The sequence below is a fragment of the Eretmochelys imbricata genome, chromosome 3 (assembly GCF_965152235.1).
Source record: "Eretmochelys imbricata isolate rEreImb1 chromosome 3, rEreImb1.hap1, whole genome shotgun sequence".
NCBI lineage: Eukaryota > Metazoa > Chordata > Testudines > Cheloniidae > Eretmochelys > Eretmochelys imbricata.
In genome coordinates this window covers 84604787-84628312 of record NC_135574.1, presented here as the reverse complement: position 1 = coordinate 84628312, position 23526 = coordinate 84604787, and the positions used below count along the sequence as shown (strand labels likewise).

General features: G+C 41.3%; 1 protein-coding gene across 1 annotated transcript in view; it reads right to left on the bottom strand.

Moving 5' to 3' along the window:
* The window catches only part of CDC40 (cell division cycle 40), a 54975-nt gene extending 35443 nt beyond the window's left edge, over window positions 1-19532 (bottom strand). The window contains exons 1-3 of the mRNA XM_077812933.1: window positions 19335-19532; window positions 4814-4900; window positions 740-869 (exon numbers count right to left, since the gene is read on the bottom strand). Coding sequence (XP_077669059.1) covers window positions 740-869; window positions 4814-4900; window positions 19335-19526 — 409 coding nt within the window. The 5' untranslated portion in view covers window positions 19527-19532. The remainder of the gene's footprint in view (window positions 1-739; window positions 870-4813; window positions 4901-19334) is intronic.
* Between the last annotated feature and the right edge of the window lie 3994 nt (window positions 19533-23526).

Sequence of the window (23526 nt, the reverse complement as noted above, 5' to 3'; positions counted from 1 at the left end):
GTACATTTTCTATTGCACTGTTTCAATCTGAACAGGATTAAAACAAGCTTTATCCTTTTTCACAATGTAGCTATTTGAAAGCTAAAAAAAGGTCTGAGATGAAGTAATTGGTTACTATGGCAATTGCCCATATGGATCCACATGCATAAGGAGACGAGTGTCTTTAACAAGAGCTCAAAGCTTCTCGCATGCATCCTCTAGGAAGCCATACACCCTCACACCGCTGAGACAGAAAACTTAAAAAAAGGGTGTTGGCACCAACCACCCATCCATGTCCTTCCATTCATTCAAAAATCATGAACAAAATACTGAAGTGGGGAAGGTGGGTGGGAAGTGTGGATCCATATATGCAACCATCATGAAGAACCAGTTGCTATGGTAAGTAGCCTTTTTAACTTTCAGATATGATTCTAACAAAATGTAGCTATGACAGAACCTACCCACAATAGGCTTATAATTTTTTGTCTATTTGTTAAAATGTGAAATTGTAATTTCCATCTTCTACATAACCACAACTAATGGAGGTTTTAATTAAAATGGTTCAGTAGGAGGTCTTGCATTTGATTAACGTTTCAGAGGAATTCCTGAATAACATTTCCAAAATAAATGCCATGATCTATAACTGTGAAGATTCTCATTTAATATTATTTGGTAAGTCTGTTAAGGCCCAGCAACACATGTGACAGTATAAGACAGAGATCAGCCTCAAAGGTTAAATATAAGGAGTTGTAGGTCTTACCATAAGTTGCAAATGTTCTTCTCTGTTGTTCAAACATGAAATCATTGATGTGTGTTGGTTCTGCATATCCAGAAAGCATATTCCTAGGTGCAGCCATCTGCTGAGTCCTAAACGGGTTTTCTGGCCCAAACTGAATCAAGAAAATTAGAAGAAAGTATTTAAAGGTTGTACACTATTCTAGAAGGAATTAGTTTCTTGCTAAGTATTTTGTAATCATCTATAATGTTCTATAGGGAACGAACTGTGTGACTTTCAAGAAGGGCAGTACGTAGTGGCTTTAGCTTACTTTCTCTTTATGGCTACTGTAACTGAATACATGTCAGAATAATATTTGTACATTATATTATATACCAATTAGAATAGGAGTTTCTTTATGCATTAAGTAATTTTCACGGTGAAGCTTCTTGCTCACAGCACTGTTGGCAAGGTCAATTCAATAAAAAAAAATTACTCCACACGCAAAACTCCCATTAAATAGGTAAATAAGGCAAACATACAGAAGATAACAGGAAAGGGGGGAAGGGGAAGCTAAAACCACATGGTATTATCCTTTTTGAAAGTCAAGCCCTAGAGAACTGTTGTAGCAATATGGAAATTGCCTTGTAAAATCTTTATCACTTAAAGAAAAAATGTAATAATATTTCAGCAGGATCAGCTGCACAACTACAGAATATAGACAATTCATACACAAACACACACCTGTTTTCTAAAGAAAGTGCAGTACTATACAATTTTATATTTGTATATTGGTTAAATGAAGTATCCACATGCTTCACAGAGAGTTACACAGGAGAGTTTACAGAATTGGATATAGTGTCTAGTTACAGCAGTGATGAGTTGGGCTGGAAGAGCTGAAATGCAAGAGCAGAAGTTTCTTAAGAGCTGCCTGGCAGATCTTGATTTGTATATTCTGACCTATCTGAATGGATTTCCATTTAAATCAATGGGCTCTCTCAAAATATGGAGAACAGAATATTTGAGTTGAGCGCCACTGTGTTGGAGCACAAAGGAAGTGAATTTAGCCACCGTCAGAATAAAAATAACTACCAATATTGATAAGCAGTGACACATGAATGTTTGCATAATAGTACATGTTTTTGTAATCTCTGAAGATTGCAGCCATTTGAGGACTATGATCACACACTTGAGGAGGTCTGACATTCCATCCAGGAGAAGGCAATGGTACACATAAAGGACAGAAGTGTGCGTATGCACCCACACATCTGTGTTGTGTCCAATAAACAAGCCCATTCTGGACTGGGCAAACAGAATGAAACACAGGTAAGGCTCAACTAGATACTTACATATGAGTACAGGTTAAGTATTCCCCATACATGGCAAGACCACCAGTACTGAAATAGTGCAGAGCTGTTTCCCAGAACTGTAACATGTCACGCTCATAGCACATGAATGTTCCGTTCACATGTTATTCACTCCTCCCCAATTCCCAAGGAAAAATAAGAAATTGAATATTTTATCTGTATTTACCAAAGCAATCTCTCACACAATTTTTTAATGTAAAATGGACCACTAAAAGTGATGTTACAGGTTTACTGTTATTCGTCGATTAAACAAGAAACTCTATGGTTGTAACTTTTAAGACACTAAACTATTATATCTTACAGAGGCTGCATATTCTTGCCTCAGAACAGTTGATAAACCCTTTTTAATTCTGCTTCATTTTATCTCTGAGAACACAGACTGTGCTACTTATTAGCCATACATACCAAAATTGGCTCAAACTTTGCAAAAAAACCCCCAAACTTTGCAAAAAACTCCCCAACAAACAACAACTTCCAGCTCTGAGCAGTTGTGATTTCAAGACTATGACAGCTGCATGTATTAAAGCTAAGTATATTACCTTTTATACATGTTGCTTATTCCCCAAGGTGCTTTCCTGTGCTGAATACGAATCTCAAGATTAAATTGTTTTTAAATGTAATAATTTGACACATTTTAGACTGCAGATAATAGAATTAACCAAGCCTCCTCTTCTTTGAAGAAAGTTTCCTATTCTCTCCCCTTACGTAAAACCTATTTTTTCTCATTTTTTTCTTATGAATTTCAGAAGGAGAGAGAATCATTTAATCCATTAGATTTTTTTTTTGTATACTCAATTCCCAGTCATACACCAATAAAACCTTTTAGTGCAGAATTCAAGTACGGCTCAACAGAACCATTTCTGATTCTGTACTTGCTTGCCCATACTAGATCAGGCCACGAATCCAGTTTGTATGTTATATTGTCTCCAGCAATACCCAACAGCTGATGCTTCAATGAAAAGAAAAAACAATCATAACTCACCAGCCAATTCCACAATAATTACATAGGAAAAAAAAAATTTCCTAACCCGTGGCAATGAGATTTTAAGCACTGAAGCATAAGATTTGATTACCCTTATCTTGAATATTACTAGTCATAAAATTATCCTGTCCTTTGAAGAAGAAAGGATGTAGCCATAACATTTTGATCAGATTCAGAGATGTGTTTCACATACGCAGGACCAAATGTACTCAACAGGATTTACACATGCTGAATGCAGCCCAGGATCAGCCCCTTGGGCTTGATCGCCTGTAGCAGTGGTTCCCTCAGGTTGACAATATGCCATGTAAAGAACCGCACTGTGTTCTCAGTTTACTTCCCTATAATGCTCTTAGTCTCAATACGAGACAGGAGTTAACACTGAACGATTATTTTCACTGTGATATTCCATTTTAAATTTCCTGTCTTTCTAAAATTCTTGTTAGAGGCCTATAGCACCGTTCTGTCTATAATTACAGGAAGGTAAGAGAACTCTGTATCTCTCCAGTCTCAGGGACTCCACTAGTAGTTCACACCCCGCGCCTTAATTTTCTTTTCCAAGATGATAAAGTAGTAACTTTTCCTGAAGTCACCATGGACCAGGTAGAGAAAGTATTTAATTAATAGGTGCAAATCAAGTGCCACACATTAACTGTGACTGCTGTGCTTGCTGACTCCAATCACAAAGCCCTGAACCTGTCCCACTTGAGACCACTTGGGTTTCTTAAATCAAAGATCTATGCAAACCAACAGCCATAAGTTGAGACAGTACTGTTGTCTATTTGGCCCACTTAAAGTGCAGATTGCGAGCTTTTGTTTAAAATAGCATCTAGCTCCCATGGTTGCACAATACGTTTTCTAAACAAAGCATAACTGATGCAAAATTTATGCAGAGTTGTCTTCCAATCTGCAGACAGCCTCTATTTGTCTAAATGTGTCATTAACTCTTATACTGGATAACACTAATAAGTTTTCAAATAAGTTATAGATTTATACATAACTTGAAGGCTTAAACCATCTCTTTCAATCCTTCAGACAAATAGTTTGTAGGCTACTGAAAAACAGTTAAGATAGAAAAACAATTCAAGTTGTTTTGAAGAAGGTTAATTTTAGCCCAAAAGAGTTTTGTACGCTCATACTACATTAATTTAGAAAAAAAAATGATTGAAAACACTTGAGTGATCATGACATGACATGAATACGGTTTCTATTGGTAATACTGGGTTTTAGTTTTATACCGAACTATACCCATTTTCTAAAAGCTATAGATCTATATGACTTCTGGCAACTATCTCTACTGCTTGCTGATTAACATTACGAGTAGACATCAAAAGAACAGAAGACACAGGACACTTCAGGATGTTCAGCCAGGTAATCTCCTGTACTGGCTTCTTAACAGCACAATGCAGCACATTATTTGATTTCCACCTTTCATACCTCATACGATTCTTCTCTTTAAAATAGTTTAAAGTTAGATTACAAGTGTACATGATATCCTCAGGGTACCTGTTTGTGTTATGTGGTGTCTTTCAGAGTTAGCCAAAGTTCTTATCTTTACTTTAAAGTCCAGAAGGTTGAGGCAACCCTGAATCTAGGGAGAACTTGAGGAACTCTGTACATTCATATTTGAAGAGAATAGGCATTGCAATGTCTGAATTTCACATTAGAACAACTTTAACACAACACATTCCTTTTAAGCTACTTACATTCCTCAGTGCAACGCCAATTAATTTGGAAGACTAACATTTCTGGTTTTAATAAAAATGTTCTTACCTCTGGTGCAAACATGGTGTCATAAGTGGGATTGTACTGAACTTCCTTGATAGCAGGATCGAGGTGGACTCCCGTCTCTACATCTTCCTGAAACAACAAAAGTGCTATTGAAATGTAACCAAAACTTCTCGTACATAGCTAATCTAAGATACTGGACGCTAATTTGACTGTATGGGGCACAGTATGCTTTTTAAATTATACCTATATAACTTTACTTTTAGTTCTGAAGGAAAAAAAAAATCACGAAAAGCTTGGCGAGAATTCTTATGTATCAGTTAGATGAAGAACAAACGTTTGACAAGTTTTAATTAAGGCTCAGTTTTACCGGTAAAGTTGTAAGTGCAATTTTAAAAAAAACACACCCGATTTTCTAATATTTGCCCCCCATATACCCATTAACCTAACGGAGAAAAAGCAAAGTACCATAAGAAAAACAAAACAGCAGGAGCCTGGGAAATTTTGTAGAAGATATTTCTGTAGATGCAGGGTTATTAGGAATTCCCTCCATTTCTTAATTCCCTTTCACATACACAGCTTATAAATAGAACCCTATGCAAACTTTCTTCCCTCCATAATGCAGATGTCTTTGTAAAGATGTCAGGTACCAAGGATCTCTGTTAGTCATGGTGTTCCCCTATTTTTCCATCACAACTGCCAACATTTTATGAAGTGACCAGTGATTTTGGTGCACAACTCAACATATACCTTAAAGTGGCCCAATTTTCATCCAGTGCTAAACACCCATCTTCCAAAAATCTGACACCTTAGATGGGCATCCATATATTGGGGCATAAAAATCATGTATCACTTTTGAAAAATCTTCCCTCCAAAGTCAGTCAACATTGCTTTTGAGCCAACTGGCTGGCTAAAGAGAGAGGTCTTTTCACTCCCCCACATGGATGAAGTTATTCTATTTTATACAGGTACTTATACCACCCTCCTCACCTGAGCACCTTCCAGTAATGCATTAAGCAACACACCTAGCATATTTCACGTGACTCATTCTTCATCCTCTCCCCAGGGGAAATATGTGTATGCAGCGTAGTGTGGCGTAGTGTGTTGTTAGATTTAATTCGTATGCTTACATTAAAACATAGCAATATGCACATCTATAAGAAGGGAAGGTAAAAGAAATATGTGTTGCACTGGGATCAGAAGGTGGAGAGGTTTATGATAGTCCTTGACCCCTGTGAGTTCGTTCCACAATCTGGGACCTGCCCTCCACAAAATCTCCATCTTCCTGCACAGAAAAGCTTTCCCTTATGCTCCACTGTGCCTGAGAAATAAAGTCATTAACCGTGGTCCAAATCCTGGAGCTTTAGATGATCTTTTATGTATTTTGGATTAAGGCCATTGAGAACCTTGTAGATAAGGACCAAGACCCGCACAGCTTGTGGTAGTCCATATTGCTGAGGAGATACACTGCTATTTTCTGTACTAGCTAAAGTTTTCTAAGACCTGATGGCTTCGTATCCAGGTGTGGTGCATTCCAGCTAGGAAGTGACAAAGGCATGTATAAGCAGGGCCAGATGATCATCCATGAGGATGAGAGAGAGTCTCTTTCCAACCAGAGGTGGTAGAAAGCATTACCTGTGGATGCTGCTATGCTTCAAACAAAGGAGGATGTACCATAGCTGTAAGCTTTTGTTAAACTAGGTACAAAATCAAGTACTGAACTCCACTACCCCTATATGATAATAGATTATGTTATCAAGGGACTGCTGGACCAGCCTTCCCTATTGACATTCTTGCCAAGGCCATAACCCTCAGCCTCCTAAATGGCAGGCCAGTAACTAATAGGACTAGGAAGCTTATCCATCCAGTGCTTTCGATTACTCTGGTGTTCATTCAGGAGTTTGGAAAACGGGAAGATGCAAGGCAGACACCATATGGAACACACACGTCGCTGAACATGCTTGTGCTGCTACTGATGCACCTTCTCTCCCACTCTGAAGGCATGCTGTAATATGGCTCCTCTCCTTGGAAATCTACATAGGGATAGTTTTCATGTTCAAGGCAGAAATAAATATATTTTTATATACATACCTTTTCCCTCACTCCCATTGGTTGGGCTGAAAATTAATGCAACAGTCTGTATTTTTGCCCCAGATTACAGCACATTTTTCCAGATTAGTTGAGGTCAGTTAGTATCAAGATCACAGTCCACATACACACCTCTGACTAGAAACCTGCTCATTTTGCCTCATCCTCCCTCTATTTAAATATATTACCACTAACCCTGAAAGCATGTAATATTTCCCCATAATATCTTGGAACCAGATCCAGCATGCTCGTCTTTAGGACATCTGCGTGGGAGGTGAACACCCTAGATGGAGCTGCTGTTCAAGTGAGACTTCCTAGTCAACAGGCTGGCACAAATGGTTATCACCAGCCATGGGAAGCACTTTCTGCTAAAAAAAACAAAAACAACCTATCTCTGTGGGTTGTTCTGATATGAAACTTCAGAACATAAAAGGATAAAGTAGACGTGGGGAGAGTTAACAGTTTGCCTTTATCTCTCAAAATTAGATAAGCTGCCTGGGCCAGGGATCTATGTAAACCAAGACTAAATCATTCTTATGTATTATAATGGGTCAAATTCAACTCTGGCATAAAGACTCAGAGAAGCAGGTGCCACTATTGTCTTCAATGAGAGTTGCATATGCTTGTATAAACTGAATATCATCCAGTAAACATATCCTACCTTTCTGATTCTTGGGCTAAAGGATAAAAAAGTCAAAGTGACAACATAGCCTTCTCTACACTTCTAATGCTTTTCATTATGCTTACTTTGTAAGGAAATCAGAAATGAACTGTTTGTTCACTAGTCCTCTAGATTCCTGTGGAACTACAATAATCGAGATCTCTTAAGTTTTACACATTTTCCATCAGAGCATATACAGTTCTTCAAATGGATATTATCAACAAAAGATAGACTGTACGTAGGTTTTGCAAAACATCTTATTCTTTCTGAATACTTTTTCACTTTTGCCTGATTTGGATTTAGAAACAGAAATTATGTACTTTAGCCTTTATAAATTGCAAATTATTTAACGTGAACTAGAATTATGTTACTATGAGTGGCATATTGTACTCACAGAGGACATCTGACCAAGTTGATGCACTTGATCAGCTTACTCATAGGCTTGGATGAGAGTACACTGGCATTGACTCAATCCAAGATGAGATTAAACAGGAAGGTCTGGAGAACCAGCCTAAAGAAAGATTTGACATCAGTTCCCTCAACTGGAGAGGAGGGTATGTTTGACAGGGGATATACCCATCTTGATATATTCTTTTTTAAAAGCATGAAACATTGCACCCATAAACTAATTGGAAGCCAGTGCAGATTCTGCACCATGGGTGCAATTTAAGATACTGTTTCAAAGCTCTAAAGCCTTAAATGGCCATGACTGCCTCCAAAATCACTTCTTCCTACTACTTTGTGATTTTACTCTGAGATAATGTACACAGATGCATTTACACCAGCAAACTATAGTGGAATAATTATTCTGATATAGCTTTGCTGGTAAATTTTCTTGTGTACACAAGCCCCTAAGTGATTATGCACCCATAGGATCAAATGGGTGTAGTTAAAAGAACAAAGAAAAAGCATACACTAGAATTTTAATTCTCCTTTATAAGAAAAAAAATCTGATATGAAGTATGCAAAGTTTTCTCTTTCAAACTACAGAAGAACAATATAGCATATTACAGTATATACTTACTTAACTCTGTTAGCTATTCACCAGCATGTAATGCCCACAGGAGCTATTCTTGCTAGTTTAATGGCAGGTCAACAATAATGTATTTGCTTACATATTTAAGGCTTAAAGAGTTTAAAATCTAGTTCTCTAAATCACAGAGAGAGTGGAGAGGGGAAAAAATGAGCATCTGTTTATGAAAGCAATTTAAATAATCTTCTTATAGAATAACTAGTACAATAAAAAAAATCCAAATATTTTCCTAGTCAGGCAAGTATTTCTACCGTACTGCCTAATATTGGAATTGTAAGACTAAACAGAAAGACTGTCTTTCATTAGACCTGCCTGATAAAAACAATTCATACACAATCATTCCATGGCTCCTGCTTGAGCAGGCAGTGTTGCACTCAGACTGACTGACCTCATTCCTTTAATCACATGACCTTCCCAATTTACTGGCCCTGGATGACAACAGCTACCCGTACATTTGCAAGCCTGAGTTTCATATCCCATGCTCTTGACTAGGAACAGTATAATGGACACTAATCCATTCATTCAGCCACACACAAAGATACAAACAAAGCAACTACAATAGAACTGTACCAAAATAATTCCCTGAATGGTATTACTTACTTGCACATGAGATTAGGATTTTCTCTTACAGCTCCATGACCTAAAGAAGTTTCTTACAACCTTCTCAAATCATACCAAACAGTTTCTGTTGACAGACCAACAAGCATACTACAAGCATCCCATCTCATTATTTCTTAGATGAAGATTAGGATCATTTATGTTATTTCTAAGGAAAATTCAACAAACTGATCAGACAAGAACTTTCACAGTTTGTCTGTGACATTTGTAGACTTATAATTACTTGATATTAAGCTGCCAGTTGCTTGCTATTCTTTAAATTGTAAGATTCAAAGAAGCCTAGCCTTATAAAATGCCAAGAATTCTTCATTTCTATTATTTTTATCCCCTTTCTTCTACCAGTTAAGTTCTTCTCTCAGCTATAGAATGGAACACAATTGACGACAGATTGTGGTATGAAAGACAATCCTCAGGAGGATGACTATAGCAATTTTGGTTCCACTTTACTGTTTGCTGAAGAGTGCCGAGTCATTTGGAAGTCATACAATAAATTCATTCCCATACCACGACATGTACATTCTTTGGATGTGAAAATTGCTGGTCCTTGAAACTGAAGCACATGTTGTATTCATTACAGTTCCATATTCCAGCATCTCCGGCTTTACCCATCATTCCATCAAACAAATGATACTTTTGTGCAACAAGCGATAACCAGCCAGTACACTGTTTAAGTGTGCCTGATTTTCTCTCTATTAGTCCATTTCACTTTTAGCTACCTATCAAGAAATTTGAACACGTGTCTATAACTTCTCTTTATTTCCTTCTAGTGGTCTATTGCAAGTGAGATCTAGACCACATTAGCACATACACTCTTGGTACAGCAGAATGTATGCTCTTGGTACAGTATACTCTGAAATTTAGAACATGCAAATCTTGTGTTAGTTTTATGCTACACAATGCAAACTTATATCATTTGGCATTTTGTCAACATATTGTGCTGTATATGCTTTAATCTTCACAGCACCACTATGAGACTAGCAAGCAACAGGGGCATGAAGGGTTAGTCAGACTAAGACCACCAACAATGCTTCCTCTCTCAGCCCTTCTACAGACTGTGTTCTATGTACAGTGTGACTCCTGTATAATTGCCATCTTCCATAATGGGGAAGAGAGGTATCTGGTGAGGCTAGAGCAGGGGTGGGCAAACTACAGCCCGCGGGCCGGATCTGGCCCCTCAGGGCTTTGGATCCGGCCTATGGGATTACCACTGCTGCGGGCTCCGCGCCGCTCCAGGAAGCGGCCACACCATATCCCTGAAGCCCCTAGGAGTGGGGGTGGGGGGGGAAGAGAGCGCTGCATGCTGCTCTTGCCTGTGGGTACCTCCCCCAAAGCTCCCATTGGCCAGGAACGGGTTACCGCGGCCAATGGAAGCTTCAGGGGAGGTACCCACAGGCGAGGTAAACACACAGAGCCCTGTGGGAAGAGGGGGCACAAGGGCCATGCAGGGATGTGGTGCCGGCTGCTTCCCAGAGTGGCGCGGCATGGGGCCAGGGTAGGCATGCAGGGAGCAGCAAACCGTGGCCAGCGGGAGCCACATCGGCTGAAACTGCGGACGCGGCAGGTAAACAAACCATCCCGGCCCGCCAGAGGCTTTCCCTGAACAAGCAGCAGCCCTAGTTGGTAGATAGAAAGATTAACCTAAATAATCTAAACAGAAGCCCCTGGAACCCCATAAGATTGGGTCCTTAATCATGAACTATTGGAACTCATTTACAAAGCTTTTCTTAAACATTACATGAATATATTGTCCCATACTATAGAATTAGTATTTATAATGCCTATTCCATGATGAGATATCTTTGAGCTATAATGTATCTTAATTAAAACTATCTTTAGATAGATTTTTTTGATAAAATGCTTTTTGAGGAAAAAAGCAGAGTTAAATAAAAAAAATCAGATTTTTTTTTAAATCATTGATTTTTATCCACCCTGACATTAAATAATTTTACATTTTTGTTGTATGGTTTGGTCAATAAAACACAGTTTTCAGACACTAGGATAGTTCAGCACTAACTAGCCAAGCAGCTAACAAGGGCAGCCTGCTTTGTACAGGATTTATAATTGGCATTAGTTATCCATTAAAATTAAAGTGCAGTAAATGGAGACCCTATCCCATGGGTCACAAACTTAACAGCCCTGCAAGAAATATTAAATGACATTCCTGTTCAGTGAAATTAAACATTTCCTGCTGAGATTTATACGGTACTTGCAGTGAAGTCCAACGCAATACGGATTTGACCCTGCAAGTTCTGAAGCACTTTAGCCCTATCTAGCAAAACACTTAACCACATGAACAGTCCTACTGACTTCACTGGGACTACTCATGTGCTGAACTTTAAGAATGTGCCTAAATGCTTTGGTGAATTAGTATAGCATGCTCTGCATCCTGCAGGATCAACACCTAGGTCTCCACCGTCCACAGGATATTCTGTGTTTCATAAACCCAGAATTGTTTTAAATGTTGTATTTAAAAAAAATTAAGTAAAGTCCTCCTCACATAAACAATCCCTTAAAATGACTATCGAAGCTTAGCATAGCCCCACAACATATGTGTAGCAGTTTTCAAGTTCATTAAGGAGGGACGGGATGGAAGGATACTGGAAGTAAAAGCAGAACAAATATGGATGGTCAAAACCTCAAACATAAGAAACTAATTTTTTTCCAGATGGACAAGGATTACATTTTAAACACAGAAGAGATTAAAATGACTGGAAAAGTGAACATTCATCGGTCAACTGAATAGATACATTCTAAATGGGATCAGTTTCTACAGTATTATTTAATGCTTATGTGCATCTAAGTTTCATGTTCTTACTTTGAAGCAATGCTCTCTGTGCACCTGAATAATCCCCGAAGACTGACTGTTAGCACCAGAAAAACAGACCTTAAATTCCTGAAATAAACTACATGGAACCCTGTTGGGATTCAGTTCTTCCTGATACTAATGTTGCACTAACAAACAGCATGGACTTAAGAACATAGGAACTACCATACTGAATCAGACCCAACATCTATTTAGTCCAGTATCTTGCCTCTGCCTGTAATTAGCACTACAGAGAGAGATGTAGGACGATATGCTCCCTACATGAAATTTTACTGTAATCTCCGCTAGTTAGAGTTTGTCTTAAAACCTGAAGCATGAGGTTTACTATCCCTTCCAAAACTGAATTATCAGCTTCACCAGTTTCCTGGGGTATTGAGGTCCACAGTCTAATTACATGCTGTACGTAAAATATTTCCTTTTATCAGTTTGAATACTCTGAAGAAGCCATGTGTTAAGGATATTTGAAACCAACACATGAATGTTTGTAAGAGACTTGGGATATTCACCCTCTGTCTTGTATCCTGTGGCTACAGTTTTGATCACCAAAAAGAAATTACTTAGTAAAGATGAGGAATTTTAGAATAAAAATGTATCAACTGACATAAGTAACTTCTTTCACAAAGCGTCTACAATAAAGATCTTGAATTTACGTTGGCCTCAACCTTCATACTAATAGGATTCATTATGACCGGCTTCCACAACATCTATTAGCCTGAGGAATAAGTCTTATACCCAGATGAAAAGTACATGAGCCACTATGCCTCTGTACTCTCAAAGTCATACTTATTTGATTTTTATTACCACATCTTTTTCCTCCAATCAATTTGCTCTGACACCTTTTAAAAAAACAAAAACTAGTGGTGACAGTGTTCAATTCTGAAATATGCATTTTCCCCAGTTAACTTCTGGGCACCCACCAATTAATGAATTCTAGGTTCTTGTCAGTTCCACGCCCAGTAAATAAGTTCTTGGCTTTTCTTCTCCCCAAATAAATAAAATGTATCCCCACTTCAACAATAACTGAAAAATAGGGCCCTTATATGGAAAAATATATATTTGCTATGTTACACATTTTAATGACCTTTTCATACTCCTATATAAAATTTCATAAAGTGCTTTAATAGCCCACTTTTCTTTACTGTATATTTTATTTTTGTAGATCAAAAAATTACTTGAAAAAGTCAGGTGTGAAGAGGTCAGTGCACACTCCCACCATTTTTCCTTTTAAATAAAAATCTTCAATAAGACGTAAGACTCAGATGGATGTGTTTTACACACTGCTACTTAAATTACAATTTCAGTTCTATTTGCTAAGAGTAACAAAGCACAGAGGTCAGCAGCGTGTGGAAGAGCTACTAAAAATACACTAAAGGATGACACCCCCAAGAATTATTATTTCAAATAATAGTTACAATTCATTAGTGTAATTTGCATAGGTGCAAATGTCATTTTGAAATCAAAAGAGACTGTGCAGATGTATGATGCAGTTCAAAAGCAAAGACCTTGCCCTCTTTCAACATCAGCTAAGATCTCGCATCTTGGAGTAACATCTTTGGGCAGTACTTGTTGCAATTCATAAAAGTATACAAACAGGAATGTGTCTAGTCCACTAGATGTCTGATAAATTACAAACACCAAAAGCTAGAACTAGCAACTAAGTTTTGCTATTGTAGATACTTAAGAATATATTCCCCTTTTAATATCTATGCATGTTTGACATCTTTGCCATTTCATAAAGATTCCAAAGCTAAACTAATCAAGAGGCAGTAACAGTTATTAAACTAGAAGCCAGACACCCAGCTACTCAAGCCATGCATTTCTTATTTTTCAGTCCCAACAACCCACTAAACACTAGAGAGGTGCATGAGAGGGAGAAATAGCTCAGTGGTTTGAGCACTGGCCTGCTAAACCCAGGGTTGTGAGTTCAATCCTTGAGGGGGCCATTTAGGGATCTGGGGCAAAAATTGTGGATTGGTCCTGCTTTGAGCAAGGGGTTGGACTAGATGACCTCCTGAGGTCCCTTCCAACCCTGATATTCTATGATTCTATGGCTACAGGTCAGATCAAAGGACTGCAGTGTTCTCACCAAGTGCCCTTCCCTTTCACAGAGCCAGATCTCTCATCTCTTTCTCCCATCCAAGCTTGCCTCCACAATACATGGCCAGCATATTGCTGCAGCCACTTCCTACACCAGCTAGAGCAGCTGTTGTGTGTCAGCAGGCCAGTACCTTCTTGACTTTCTTCCCCAGTCGACTTGCTACTCCTCCAACACAGTAATGCAAGAATCATTATACCATAAGCTCAAGACCTATTTCGTTCTATTTTGCAGATAAAATTGCTCAGATTCGGTTAGAACTGTCTGCCTCCATGGGATAAGAATATGTTCTAAAGAACACAAAGTTAAATCTTCTCTGCTTGAGGTTAGGCCAGGGTCAATCCCTTCTGGTTTTGGATGCACTTTGGCCATCAATTTGTGCTTAAAAGCTACATCCTTCCTGGATGGTGAAAGCATGCAGGAAAGAACTGGGTACATTGTTAATACAAATTATCAATACATCCTTGAAAGAGGGAGGTATCTTTTCACTGAAAGAAGCACAAGTACCTCCTGCACTCAAAAAAATCACTGCTTGTTATTGAATCTTTCCAGCTATCATGCCATTTTAAGTCTTCCATTTTCAGTTAAGATTATTGAAAAGGTTGTGGTGAGATAACTCAAACACTATTTAGTAGCCTCAGTTCTTTTCTACACTAGTTGCCAACCTGGGTAGAGCAGAGACAGCTCTGGTGGTATCGGGGGATAATCTCCTGACAACAGATGAAGATCAAGTATCTATCCTGATATTATTACATCTGTGATCAGTCTTTGATAAAGTTCACCATAATTGGATGTTGACTTTTTTTGCAAACCATAGCATGAGTGAACAGGCCTATTCGAGTGGCACTTTGATGGGCACTCTCAGAAGGTGGTGTAGGAAACCTGCATCTCCCCATGCAAGTACTCTTCTGGGGGGGTTCTGCAACGTTTCATGTTGTCACTCCTTTTGTTTAATGCATGCATGAAGCTATCAGGAGTTTTACATGGACCGGAAGGTCTTTAATATTCTGAATACACTCAGCTTTATATCTCCATCAGCATGGCTGGAAGTGCTGATGGCATTACTTGGTGTCTGGAAAAGGTTGAGGCACGCACCAGGGCAAGATGGCTACAACTTAGTCCAGACAAGACAAAAGGGATGTTGATTGGTTGTAGGAAGCAAGCTGGAAGAAGTGACAAGGGTAATTTCTATGCGTTAAATTGAGGGTGTGCATCTGCCTTTTGTTACCTGGATTCATAATCTTGGGATCTGGTGAGCATTGTATGGGATGCGTGTGTGTTAATTTCTTGTATTTGTATTGTCACTTGAGTTTGATTTTGGGGTAACTAATGGGTCTGTTTAGTTGCTAGTATATTTTAAAGAGATTGTCAAGGGTTACCAGAGCATGGTGGAGACACTTTAGTAGAGTAGTAAAACACACTATAGTAGAGTAGTAAAATCTAAATAAACAAAATAGTTTGCCTGCCAAATAATATAGCCCCATCTTCTTTTTCGCATTTAACACAAAATTCTACTCACTACTAAATGCGATGTTTTGGGATAGCTGAGTAAAATTTCATTTTTTCCCCCCCCGTCATTATCAACAACAAGAGGACTGGAGCACAAGTCGCCTCCATGAAAACACTTTTTAAAGATAATATAAAGGGAGTAAAAAGAAAAGGAGTACTTGTGGCACCTTTGAGACTAACCAATTTATTTGAGCATGAGCTTTCGTGAGCTACAGCTCACTTCATCAGATGCATACCGTGGAAACTGCAGCAGACTTTATATATACACAGAGAATATGAAACAATACCTCCTCCCACCCCACTGTCCTGCTGGTAATAGCTTATCTAAAGTAATCATCAGGTTAGGCCATTTCCAGCACAAATCCAGGTTTTCTCACCCTCCACCCCCCCACACAAATTCACTCTCCTGCTGGTGATAGCCCATCCAAAGTGACAACTCTTTACACAATGTGCATGATAATGAAGTTAGGCCATTTCCTGCACAAATCCAGGTTCTCTCACTCCCTCACCCCCCTCCAAAAACCCACCCCCATACACACACAAACTCACTCTCCTGCTGGTAATAGCTCATCCAAACTGACCACTCTCCAAGTTTAAATCCAAGTTAAACCAGAACATCTGGGGGGGGGGGGTAGGAAAAAACAAGAGGAAATAGGCTACCTTGCATAATGACTTAGCCACTCCCAGTCTCTATTTAAGCCTAAATTAATAGTATCCAATTTGCAAATGAATTCCAATTCAGCAGTTTCTCGCTGGAGTCTGGATTTGAAGTTTTTTTGTTTTAAGATAGCGACCTTCATGTCTGTGATTGCGTGACCAGAGAGATTGAAGTGTTCTCCGACTGGTTTATGAATGTTATAATTCTTGACATCTGATTTGTGTCCATTTATTCTTTTACGTAGAGACTGTCCAGTTTGACCAATGTACATGGCAGAGGGGCATTGCTGGCACATGATGGCATAAATCACATTGGTGGATGTGCAGGTGAACGAGCCTCTGATAGTGTGGCTGATGTTATTAGGCCCTGTGATGGTGTCCCCTGAATAGATATGTGGGCACAATTGGCAACGGGCTTTGTTGCAAGGATAAGTTCCTGGGTTAGTGGTTCTGTTGTGTGGTATGTGGTTGTTGGTGAGTATTTGCTTCAGGTTGCGGGGCTGTCTGTAGGCAAGGACTGGCCTGTCTCCCAAGATTTGTGAGAGTGTTAGGTCATCCTTTAGGATAGGTTGTAGATCCTTAATAATGCGTTGGAGGGGTTTTAGTTGGGGGCTGAAGGTGACGGCTAGTGGCGTTCTGTTATTTTCTTTGTTAGGCCTGTCCTGTAGTAGGTAACTTCTGGGAACTCTTCTGGCTCTATCAATCTGTTTCTTTACTTCCGCAGGTGGGTATTGTAGTTGTAAGAAAGCTTGACAGAGATCTTGTAGGTGTTTGTCTCTGTCTGAGGGGTTGGAGCAAATGCGGTTGTATCGCAGAGCTTGGCTGTAGACGATGGATCGTGTGGTGTGGTCAGGGTGAAAGCTGGAGGCATGCAGGTAGGAATAGCGGTCAGTAGGTTTCCGGTATAGGGTGGTGTTTATGTGACCATTGTTTATTAGCACTGTAGTGTCCAGGAAGTGGATCTCTTGTGTGGACTGGACCAGGCTGAGGTTGGTGGTGGGATGGAAATTGTTGAAATCATGGTGGAATTCCTCAAGGGCTTCTTTTCCATGGGTCCAGATGATGAAGATGTCATCAATATAGCGCAAGTAGAGTAGGGGCTTTAGGGGACGAGAGCTGAGGAAGCGTTGTTCTAAATCAGCCATAAAAATGGCATATTGTGGGGCCATGCGGGTACCCATAGCAGTGCCGCTGATCTGAAGGTATACATTGTCCCCAAATGTGAAATAGTTATGGGTAAGGACAAAGTCACAAAGTTCAGCCACCAGGTTAGCCGTGACATTGAGTGGATTTCTCATAGGTCTCTAAATATTGACTCTTGCAGAAAATATCTTTTCCTGGAAGTGTTAAAAAAGCCACACTCTCTGCAACATTGATAAAGTAGTAGCCTCCAACCAGCAGAAAGTGGTCCACCAGTACATCAGTGGTTCAGCTTTTGAGACTGGTACCCTAGGCATCACCTTTAAATTTATGTAAGGCTCTGATGGGCCTCAATGCATTGTCACTGCTACTTGTTATTTAACATTCATGGTCAAAGCCCTTTACAGATGTTAACTAATATGACTGTCAAACTGTACACTAACATCCCAGAGAGATTAGAAACTCTAAGGAGTGTGGTGGTGCCCAAACATCATGGGATGTACAGATAAGTGTCAGATGGGCAGCTGCAATAACACATCCATCTTTCATTTGAGGCAGTGAATGGAAAAAAAAAATCCATTCATCTATTTCGCACTGTGGAGTATGATGCATTCACTGGGACATGTGCTTGTGATGGTGCTACTGTGCCATCAACTTCTGCAGAATTTATGATTTCATTTAAAAGTGAATTGTTTCTAACCTTCTGTACCTTTTGGTTCTGAAGATAACTTTCTAAAAGTGAACCAATGCAGTCTTGTCTTTCTGAGCTTACAAAATGAAATCATGCTGCTCATAGCTTCACCAAGAAGTACTAGAGTGAAATGTACGCAACACTGGTCAGCCTTCACTGTTGCTATTCACAGCACTGTAAGCAGCAGTTAGTGTGTCAAGAATTAGGTCAATTTCATTCTACTGCTATCTGGGGATAACAGGGATACAGCAAAACAAAAAAAAACAACAAAAAAGTTTAAAGATTGAACAGCAGAGACCAGTATCAAATTAAGATTTTGAACCACATAATCAATCCTCTAAATCAGGGCTTGAAACAATTAGCTAGCGAAGAGTATAAGATGCCTACAATTTGAAGTGTGTAAACAAAACATGGGGGGGGGGGGCAGAGAGGAGGACAGCATCCCAAAGGTCTGTGAGTCATACTCTGGTTTTAATCACCCCTCCGCCCCCAAAAGCATGGGGGGGGGGGGCAGAGAGTGGTGAACTGAGTAGTGGGTTGAAGACACCTGTTAGCCAAACCAAGGAAGCCCGAGTCCACCACAGAGGGAGGGGAAGGGGGTCAGGAACAGCATTACCACATTAATCCCGAACACCCTTCCCCCACCTGGCTGCAGAGAGCTAGGTTAACATCAGAATAGCATACTTTGACCTCGCGGATTCTCCTCTCCCCAGCTTCCCCCAGTATTCCGCATGCACATTTCATACCCTAGGTGCCTTCTCCCCTTGCCGACTGGAGATCTGATTGTTTCAAGACCTAATTTAGAAGATCAGCTACAAGGTCCAAGACTTTAACCTGGTTAAATCGGTGCAGTAGCTGAAGAGAGCTGACAACTGAGAGAAAGAAGCAACCCTACGCACCTGCAATGCAAGAGGCAGCTGGCCAGCCACCGAGCTATTAAGGGGCTCTGCATCCCCTGCCACCCCCGAATACCTTTCTAGCAGCCAGGGCCCGGGGCAGGCAGCCCCAGTCTCCACCCCAACCCCCCAGCTGAGGGCGCCCAGACAGCACGAGGCCTCTGAAGCCACTAAGCGAGACACACGGAAAAGGGCAACCGCCACGGGGCAGCTGCCCCCTGCCAGGCACAGGCCCAGCAGCGCTACCCAGGAGGCAGGAAGGGGACTTCCCGCCCAGCCCAGGCCGGAGGGAAGGGGATTCCCTTGCTCCCCCTTCCTGCCCCCTTGCAGCCAGACGCCCGGGGCGGCACCTACCTTCACAGCCACCTCCGGGGCCGAGTCCACCGCCAAGGCCTGCGGGGCAGGGGACGGTGAAGCGAGATGCAGCACCGAGTCCCGGCTGGCTACCTGCGCCGAGCGGCGGGAGTTTCCCTCAGTGTCCGAACCCGAGTCGGAGCCCGAGTCGGAGACACCGTAGGACGCGAGCGCGGCGATAGCGGCCGACATCTTAGCAAGGAGGAACCACAGGAGCAGTGACCCGGAACAAACGGGTCCTGTCAGTTACATAACAATCCTCTCCTAGATTTATTTGTTTTTGCGACTGAATGAAAATTACTCAAATACAATTTTTAAAAAATAAAAATTATTATTTATAATTTTCTGGGTCTCTAACGAAACTTTTTGGGAAGCAGAAATCCACTCCCATGGAGCTGAAGGAGGGTTTAATCTTTCAGGAATCACAGCAAGGACTACAAATCCCAGCATGCAACGCGCCAGAGCCGGGGAGGTCGGATTTGAAGCGTCCTGGAGGGTGAAAGCAGGATCCTGTGGTTCTGAATGACACGATCACTGCCTCTCCGACAAGTGACAAATAATAAATATAACTGTAAATGCCTCAAAGAAAGCACTCCATAACAAAAAAACAAAAAGAGAATGAGATTAAAACTAATGACCCCAGTACTCCCAATCATCCATGGAAGGTACTGTGGGGTAGACATAAGCATAAAATCCGCAAACAGATACCAATTTTCCAAACCTACTATTTCCATAAAAAGAAAAGGAGTACTTGTGGCACCTTAGAGACTAACCAATTTATTTGAGCTTAAGCTTTCGTGAGCTATAGCATGCGTCCATTGGAGTGAGCTGTAGCTCACGAAAGCTTATGCTCAAATAAATTGGTTAGTCTCTAAGGTGCCACAAGTCCTCCTTTTCTTTTGGATACAGACTAACATGGCTGCTACTTTGAAACCTACTATTTCCATGTTATCCATAGCTCAAATTTGTGATGAAATCATCAAAGAAATTAAACTTGAATGACAGTTTTGGATGTTGGGGGCAATATTTTACATTTACCTGTAAATTATAAAGATGCAATATTCCCATAATATGAACTCTATACTTCTTCCCCTTATTCCATTGCAGCCAGGGAAATGGACAACACCATTTGTCTAATTTCAGCCTTCAGCCACTGGATTGTGTTCAGTCTAGCAGAGAAAGGTATAAAATGATCCAATGCCTGCAAACAGAAGCTAGACAAATTCAGCCTGGAAATAAGGCATAGTTTTAATGGTGAGAGTCATTAAACATTGGAACAATTTACCAAGGGTTGTGGTGGGGTCTCCAACACTGACAATTTTAAAATCAAGCTTAGATGTTTTTTCTAAAAGATCTGCGCTAGGAATTATTTTGAGGAAGTTTATGGCCTGTGTTATACCAGTCAGATTAGATGATCAATTGTCCCTTCTGGTCTTGGAATCTATTAATCATCTGGGGTTGATTGGGTCCTTCTGCAACCATCTGCCATCTTCTTCTGTCCAAGGCAGCACTAAAGTCCACCTGCTTGTCTTCTTTGATGCAATCTAGCCATCACTTCCTTGGTTTCAATGTGAACTCTATGCAATGGACCGTAATGTGTGCACTATCAGGTCTTCTTAAATACATGGATTTCACAGTAGTTTGAATTAACCTTCACAACCCCCTCTCCCCTGTGAGAAAATTAACTTTAGCAGCATTATTTCATACATGGGGAAATTGAGGAATACATGTATTCAGTCAATTGCTCCGCAGTGCCAGGGCCCGGAACAGAAACCTTACACCTGCGTACAGAACACTCGAACACGCTGTGCGAAACACGGTAAAACGAACTCGAAGCACTCTTTTCTCTGAAACAGCCCCGCCCATTCTCTTTGAAACTGCCAGCAGCCCCGCCCACTCCCAGTCTAGCTCCTCCTCTCCCATTCCCATTGGCTAACCAGGAGCCGGCTTTAGAATACGTCACAATACCAGCGGCCCCTCCCCCTAGATCGAGTAAGTGAGAGAGCGAATTGGACTATACCACCTGCCATCTTGAGGGGGTGTGTGTAGAAATCGGGGCTCCCTGATCCTCAACGCCACGGACGCTGTGGGGAGACACCCACCTAATCCCTGGGGGAAGCGGCGACGGCCGGTCAGGTGTTGGGTAAACAGCCCCCGCGTGCCTGGAGAGGGAATCCGGGCCGGGGAGAAGCCCCTCCTCCCACTCGCACACACGCGCCGCTCTGTGTCTATTGTGAAGCCTTTGGGGAGCTCCGCGCCGCCGACCCCCGCTCGCGCCGGGTTCGGGTCCCTCCCCTACCACAACGGGTCTCTCCAGCGGGGAGAGGCGGCTGGAAGGAGCCGTTTGAACCGCGTATATTGGTACAGAGCAGGAGGCAGCGCGAGCCTCTGGGGCGCTGAGAGGGCGGGGCTGGTCGGCGGCATGAAGGTGTGAGCGGAGCCCGCGCGGAGCGGAGAGAGTAAGTGCCCCGCAGCCTGCACCTCCTCTGCCGTGACCCGCGCCCACCCCAGGCAGGGCGCCCCCCCCATCCACCCTCCCACGGGGAGAGGGACTGCCCCTCATCGGGGGGGACCCCCCCTGTGCCGCCCCTCCATTCTTCCATCCCCCTTCGCCGTCCCCCCATCTCCTGCGGGGTGGAGGGAGCAATAGGGCTGTGCCAATGTGGTCCCCCTCTCGCTGTCTGCAGCTGGTGGGGGGGTGAGCCCCGGGCCCCCTCCGGCTATTGCAGGGACAGGTGTGTAAATTCCTCTCCCTTGGCCGCTGCAGGGTGTGGGGGAGGGGGGCTGCACTTTTAGTAGCGGAGTGTGCCTCTTCACGCTCCCGTCTCCTGTGCAGTGCCCAGTGCGGAGCCTCGCTCGAGGGGCGGCGGGACCTTTTATTGTTGGGGTCAATCATCGGGGGTTCGTTGGCTGCCACAAGGTGCTAGTTACTATGTTGATGTGAAGGGGGTGGAGTTACCCTGACCCAGCCACCTCCGCTTAATTTATGTAATGGGGACTGTAGAGGCCAGAGGTGGGGATGGATGGTGGAGCTAGATGCGATTTGCCTTTTGAAGAGAAGCAGATTCGATCATATTCGCTGGAAATAGCTGCCCATTGAAAGATTCCTACCGTTGTTCAGCTGTCGTGGAGATCTCGGCTGCCTGCGAGCAAAAGACCTCCAAACTGCAACCCTACAAACATATAGCGTCCGCCTCCTCCAAACACAAAAATATCCATCCCCCTATGCTGATTTAGCTTGTGGATGCAATAATTATAAAACGTAATAGCCCAAAGTAATCTCCACTTGTATCTTAAGCATGTACGAAGTCCTTCTGGGTCATTACACTTCGTGTATCTGTGATTTCGTTTCATTTAGTTTTGTGTTTGGAATCAGAAGTAAATACAGTAATTAGATGTTTTAGTTTGATTTGCAACATTGGATTGCCATTTTTTAGCAAATGTTTCAGTTTTAAAGGCAACAGACTGAATTTCTATGAAAATATCAACAGAATAAAGACTAGCAAGTAGAAAATGCAGATAGTGAAGCTTTTATCTTTATTAAATGTTGTCTTTAGATTTTTTTTAGTGGTCATTGCTATAAAGAAACAGTACAAGGTGGCAAAAATAACATGGCATGAAAATAACTTTGCAAGAGTTGTTTTAGGGGAAAGTTCTGTATTTCCAGCATTCTGGACCTTTATTTTTTTGTTTTTGATGTTTGAAGCGTACAACTTTTATTTCAGATTTATAAATGGACTCTTTATCAGTGGTGCAATAGCAATACAAGTTATGTGATTTACCTGACTTACACACCTGATGTGAGTCACCTTGTATATGATTTATTCATTTTGAGAATGCAGCTGTCATTGATTCACACACTGCCTGCCAGCAATTGTTAGGTGATTCTTTAAAAGTGCATTCCTTATTTTCCTGGCATGCACTTACAGGGTGTTGTCTGTAGTTGCATGGTGTGGTTGTTGAAAGGTGAAGTATTTCAAGGTCTGTTTGCAAAACCAATCTTTAGAATCAGAGTCATAGAATATCAGGGTTGGAAGGGATCTCAGGAGGTCATCTAGTCCAACCTCCTGCTCGAAGCAGGACCAATGCCCAACTAAATCCCCAATGTTTAGTGTAACTTTGCTGTTTAAATATTGTATCTCAACTATTATGCTGCAAATGTTTCAATGTATGTAAAAGCAATATTTTATTA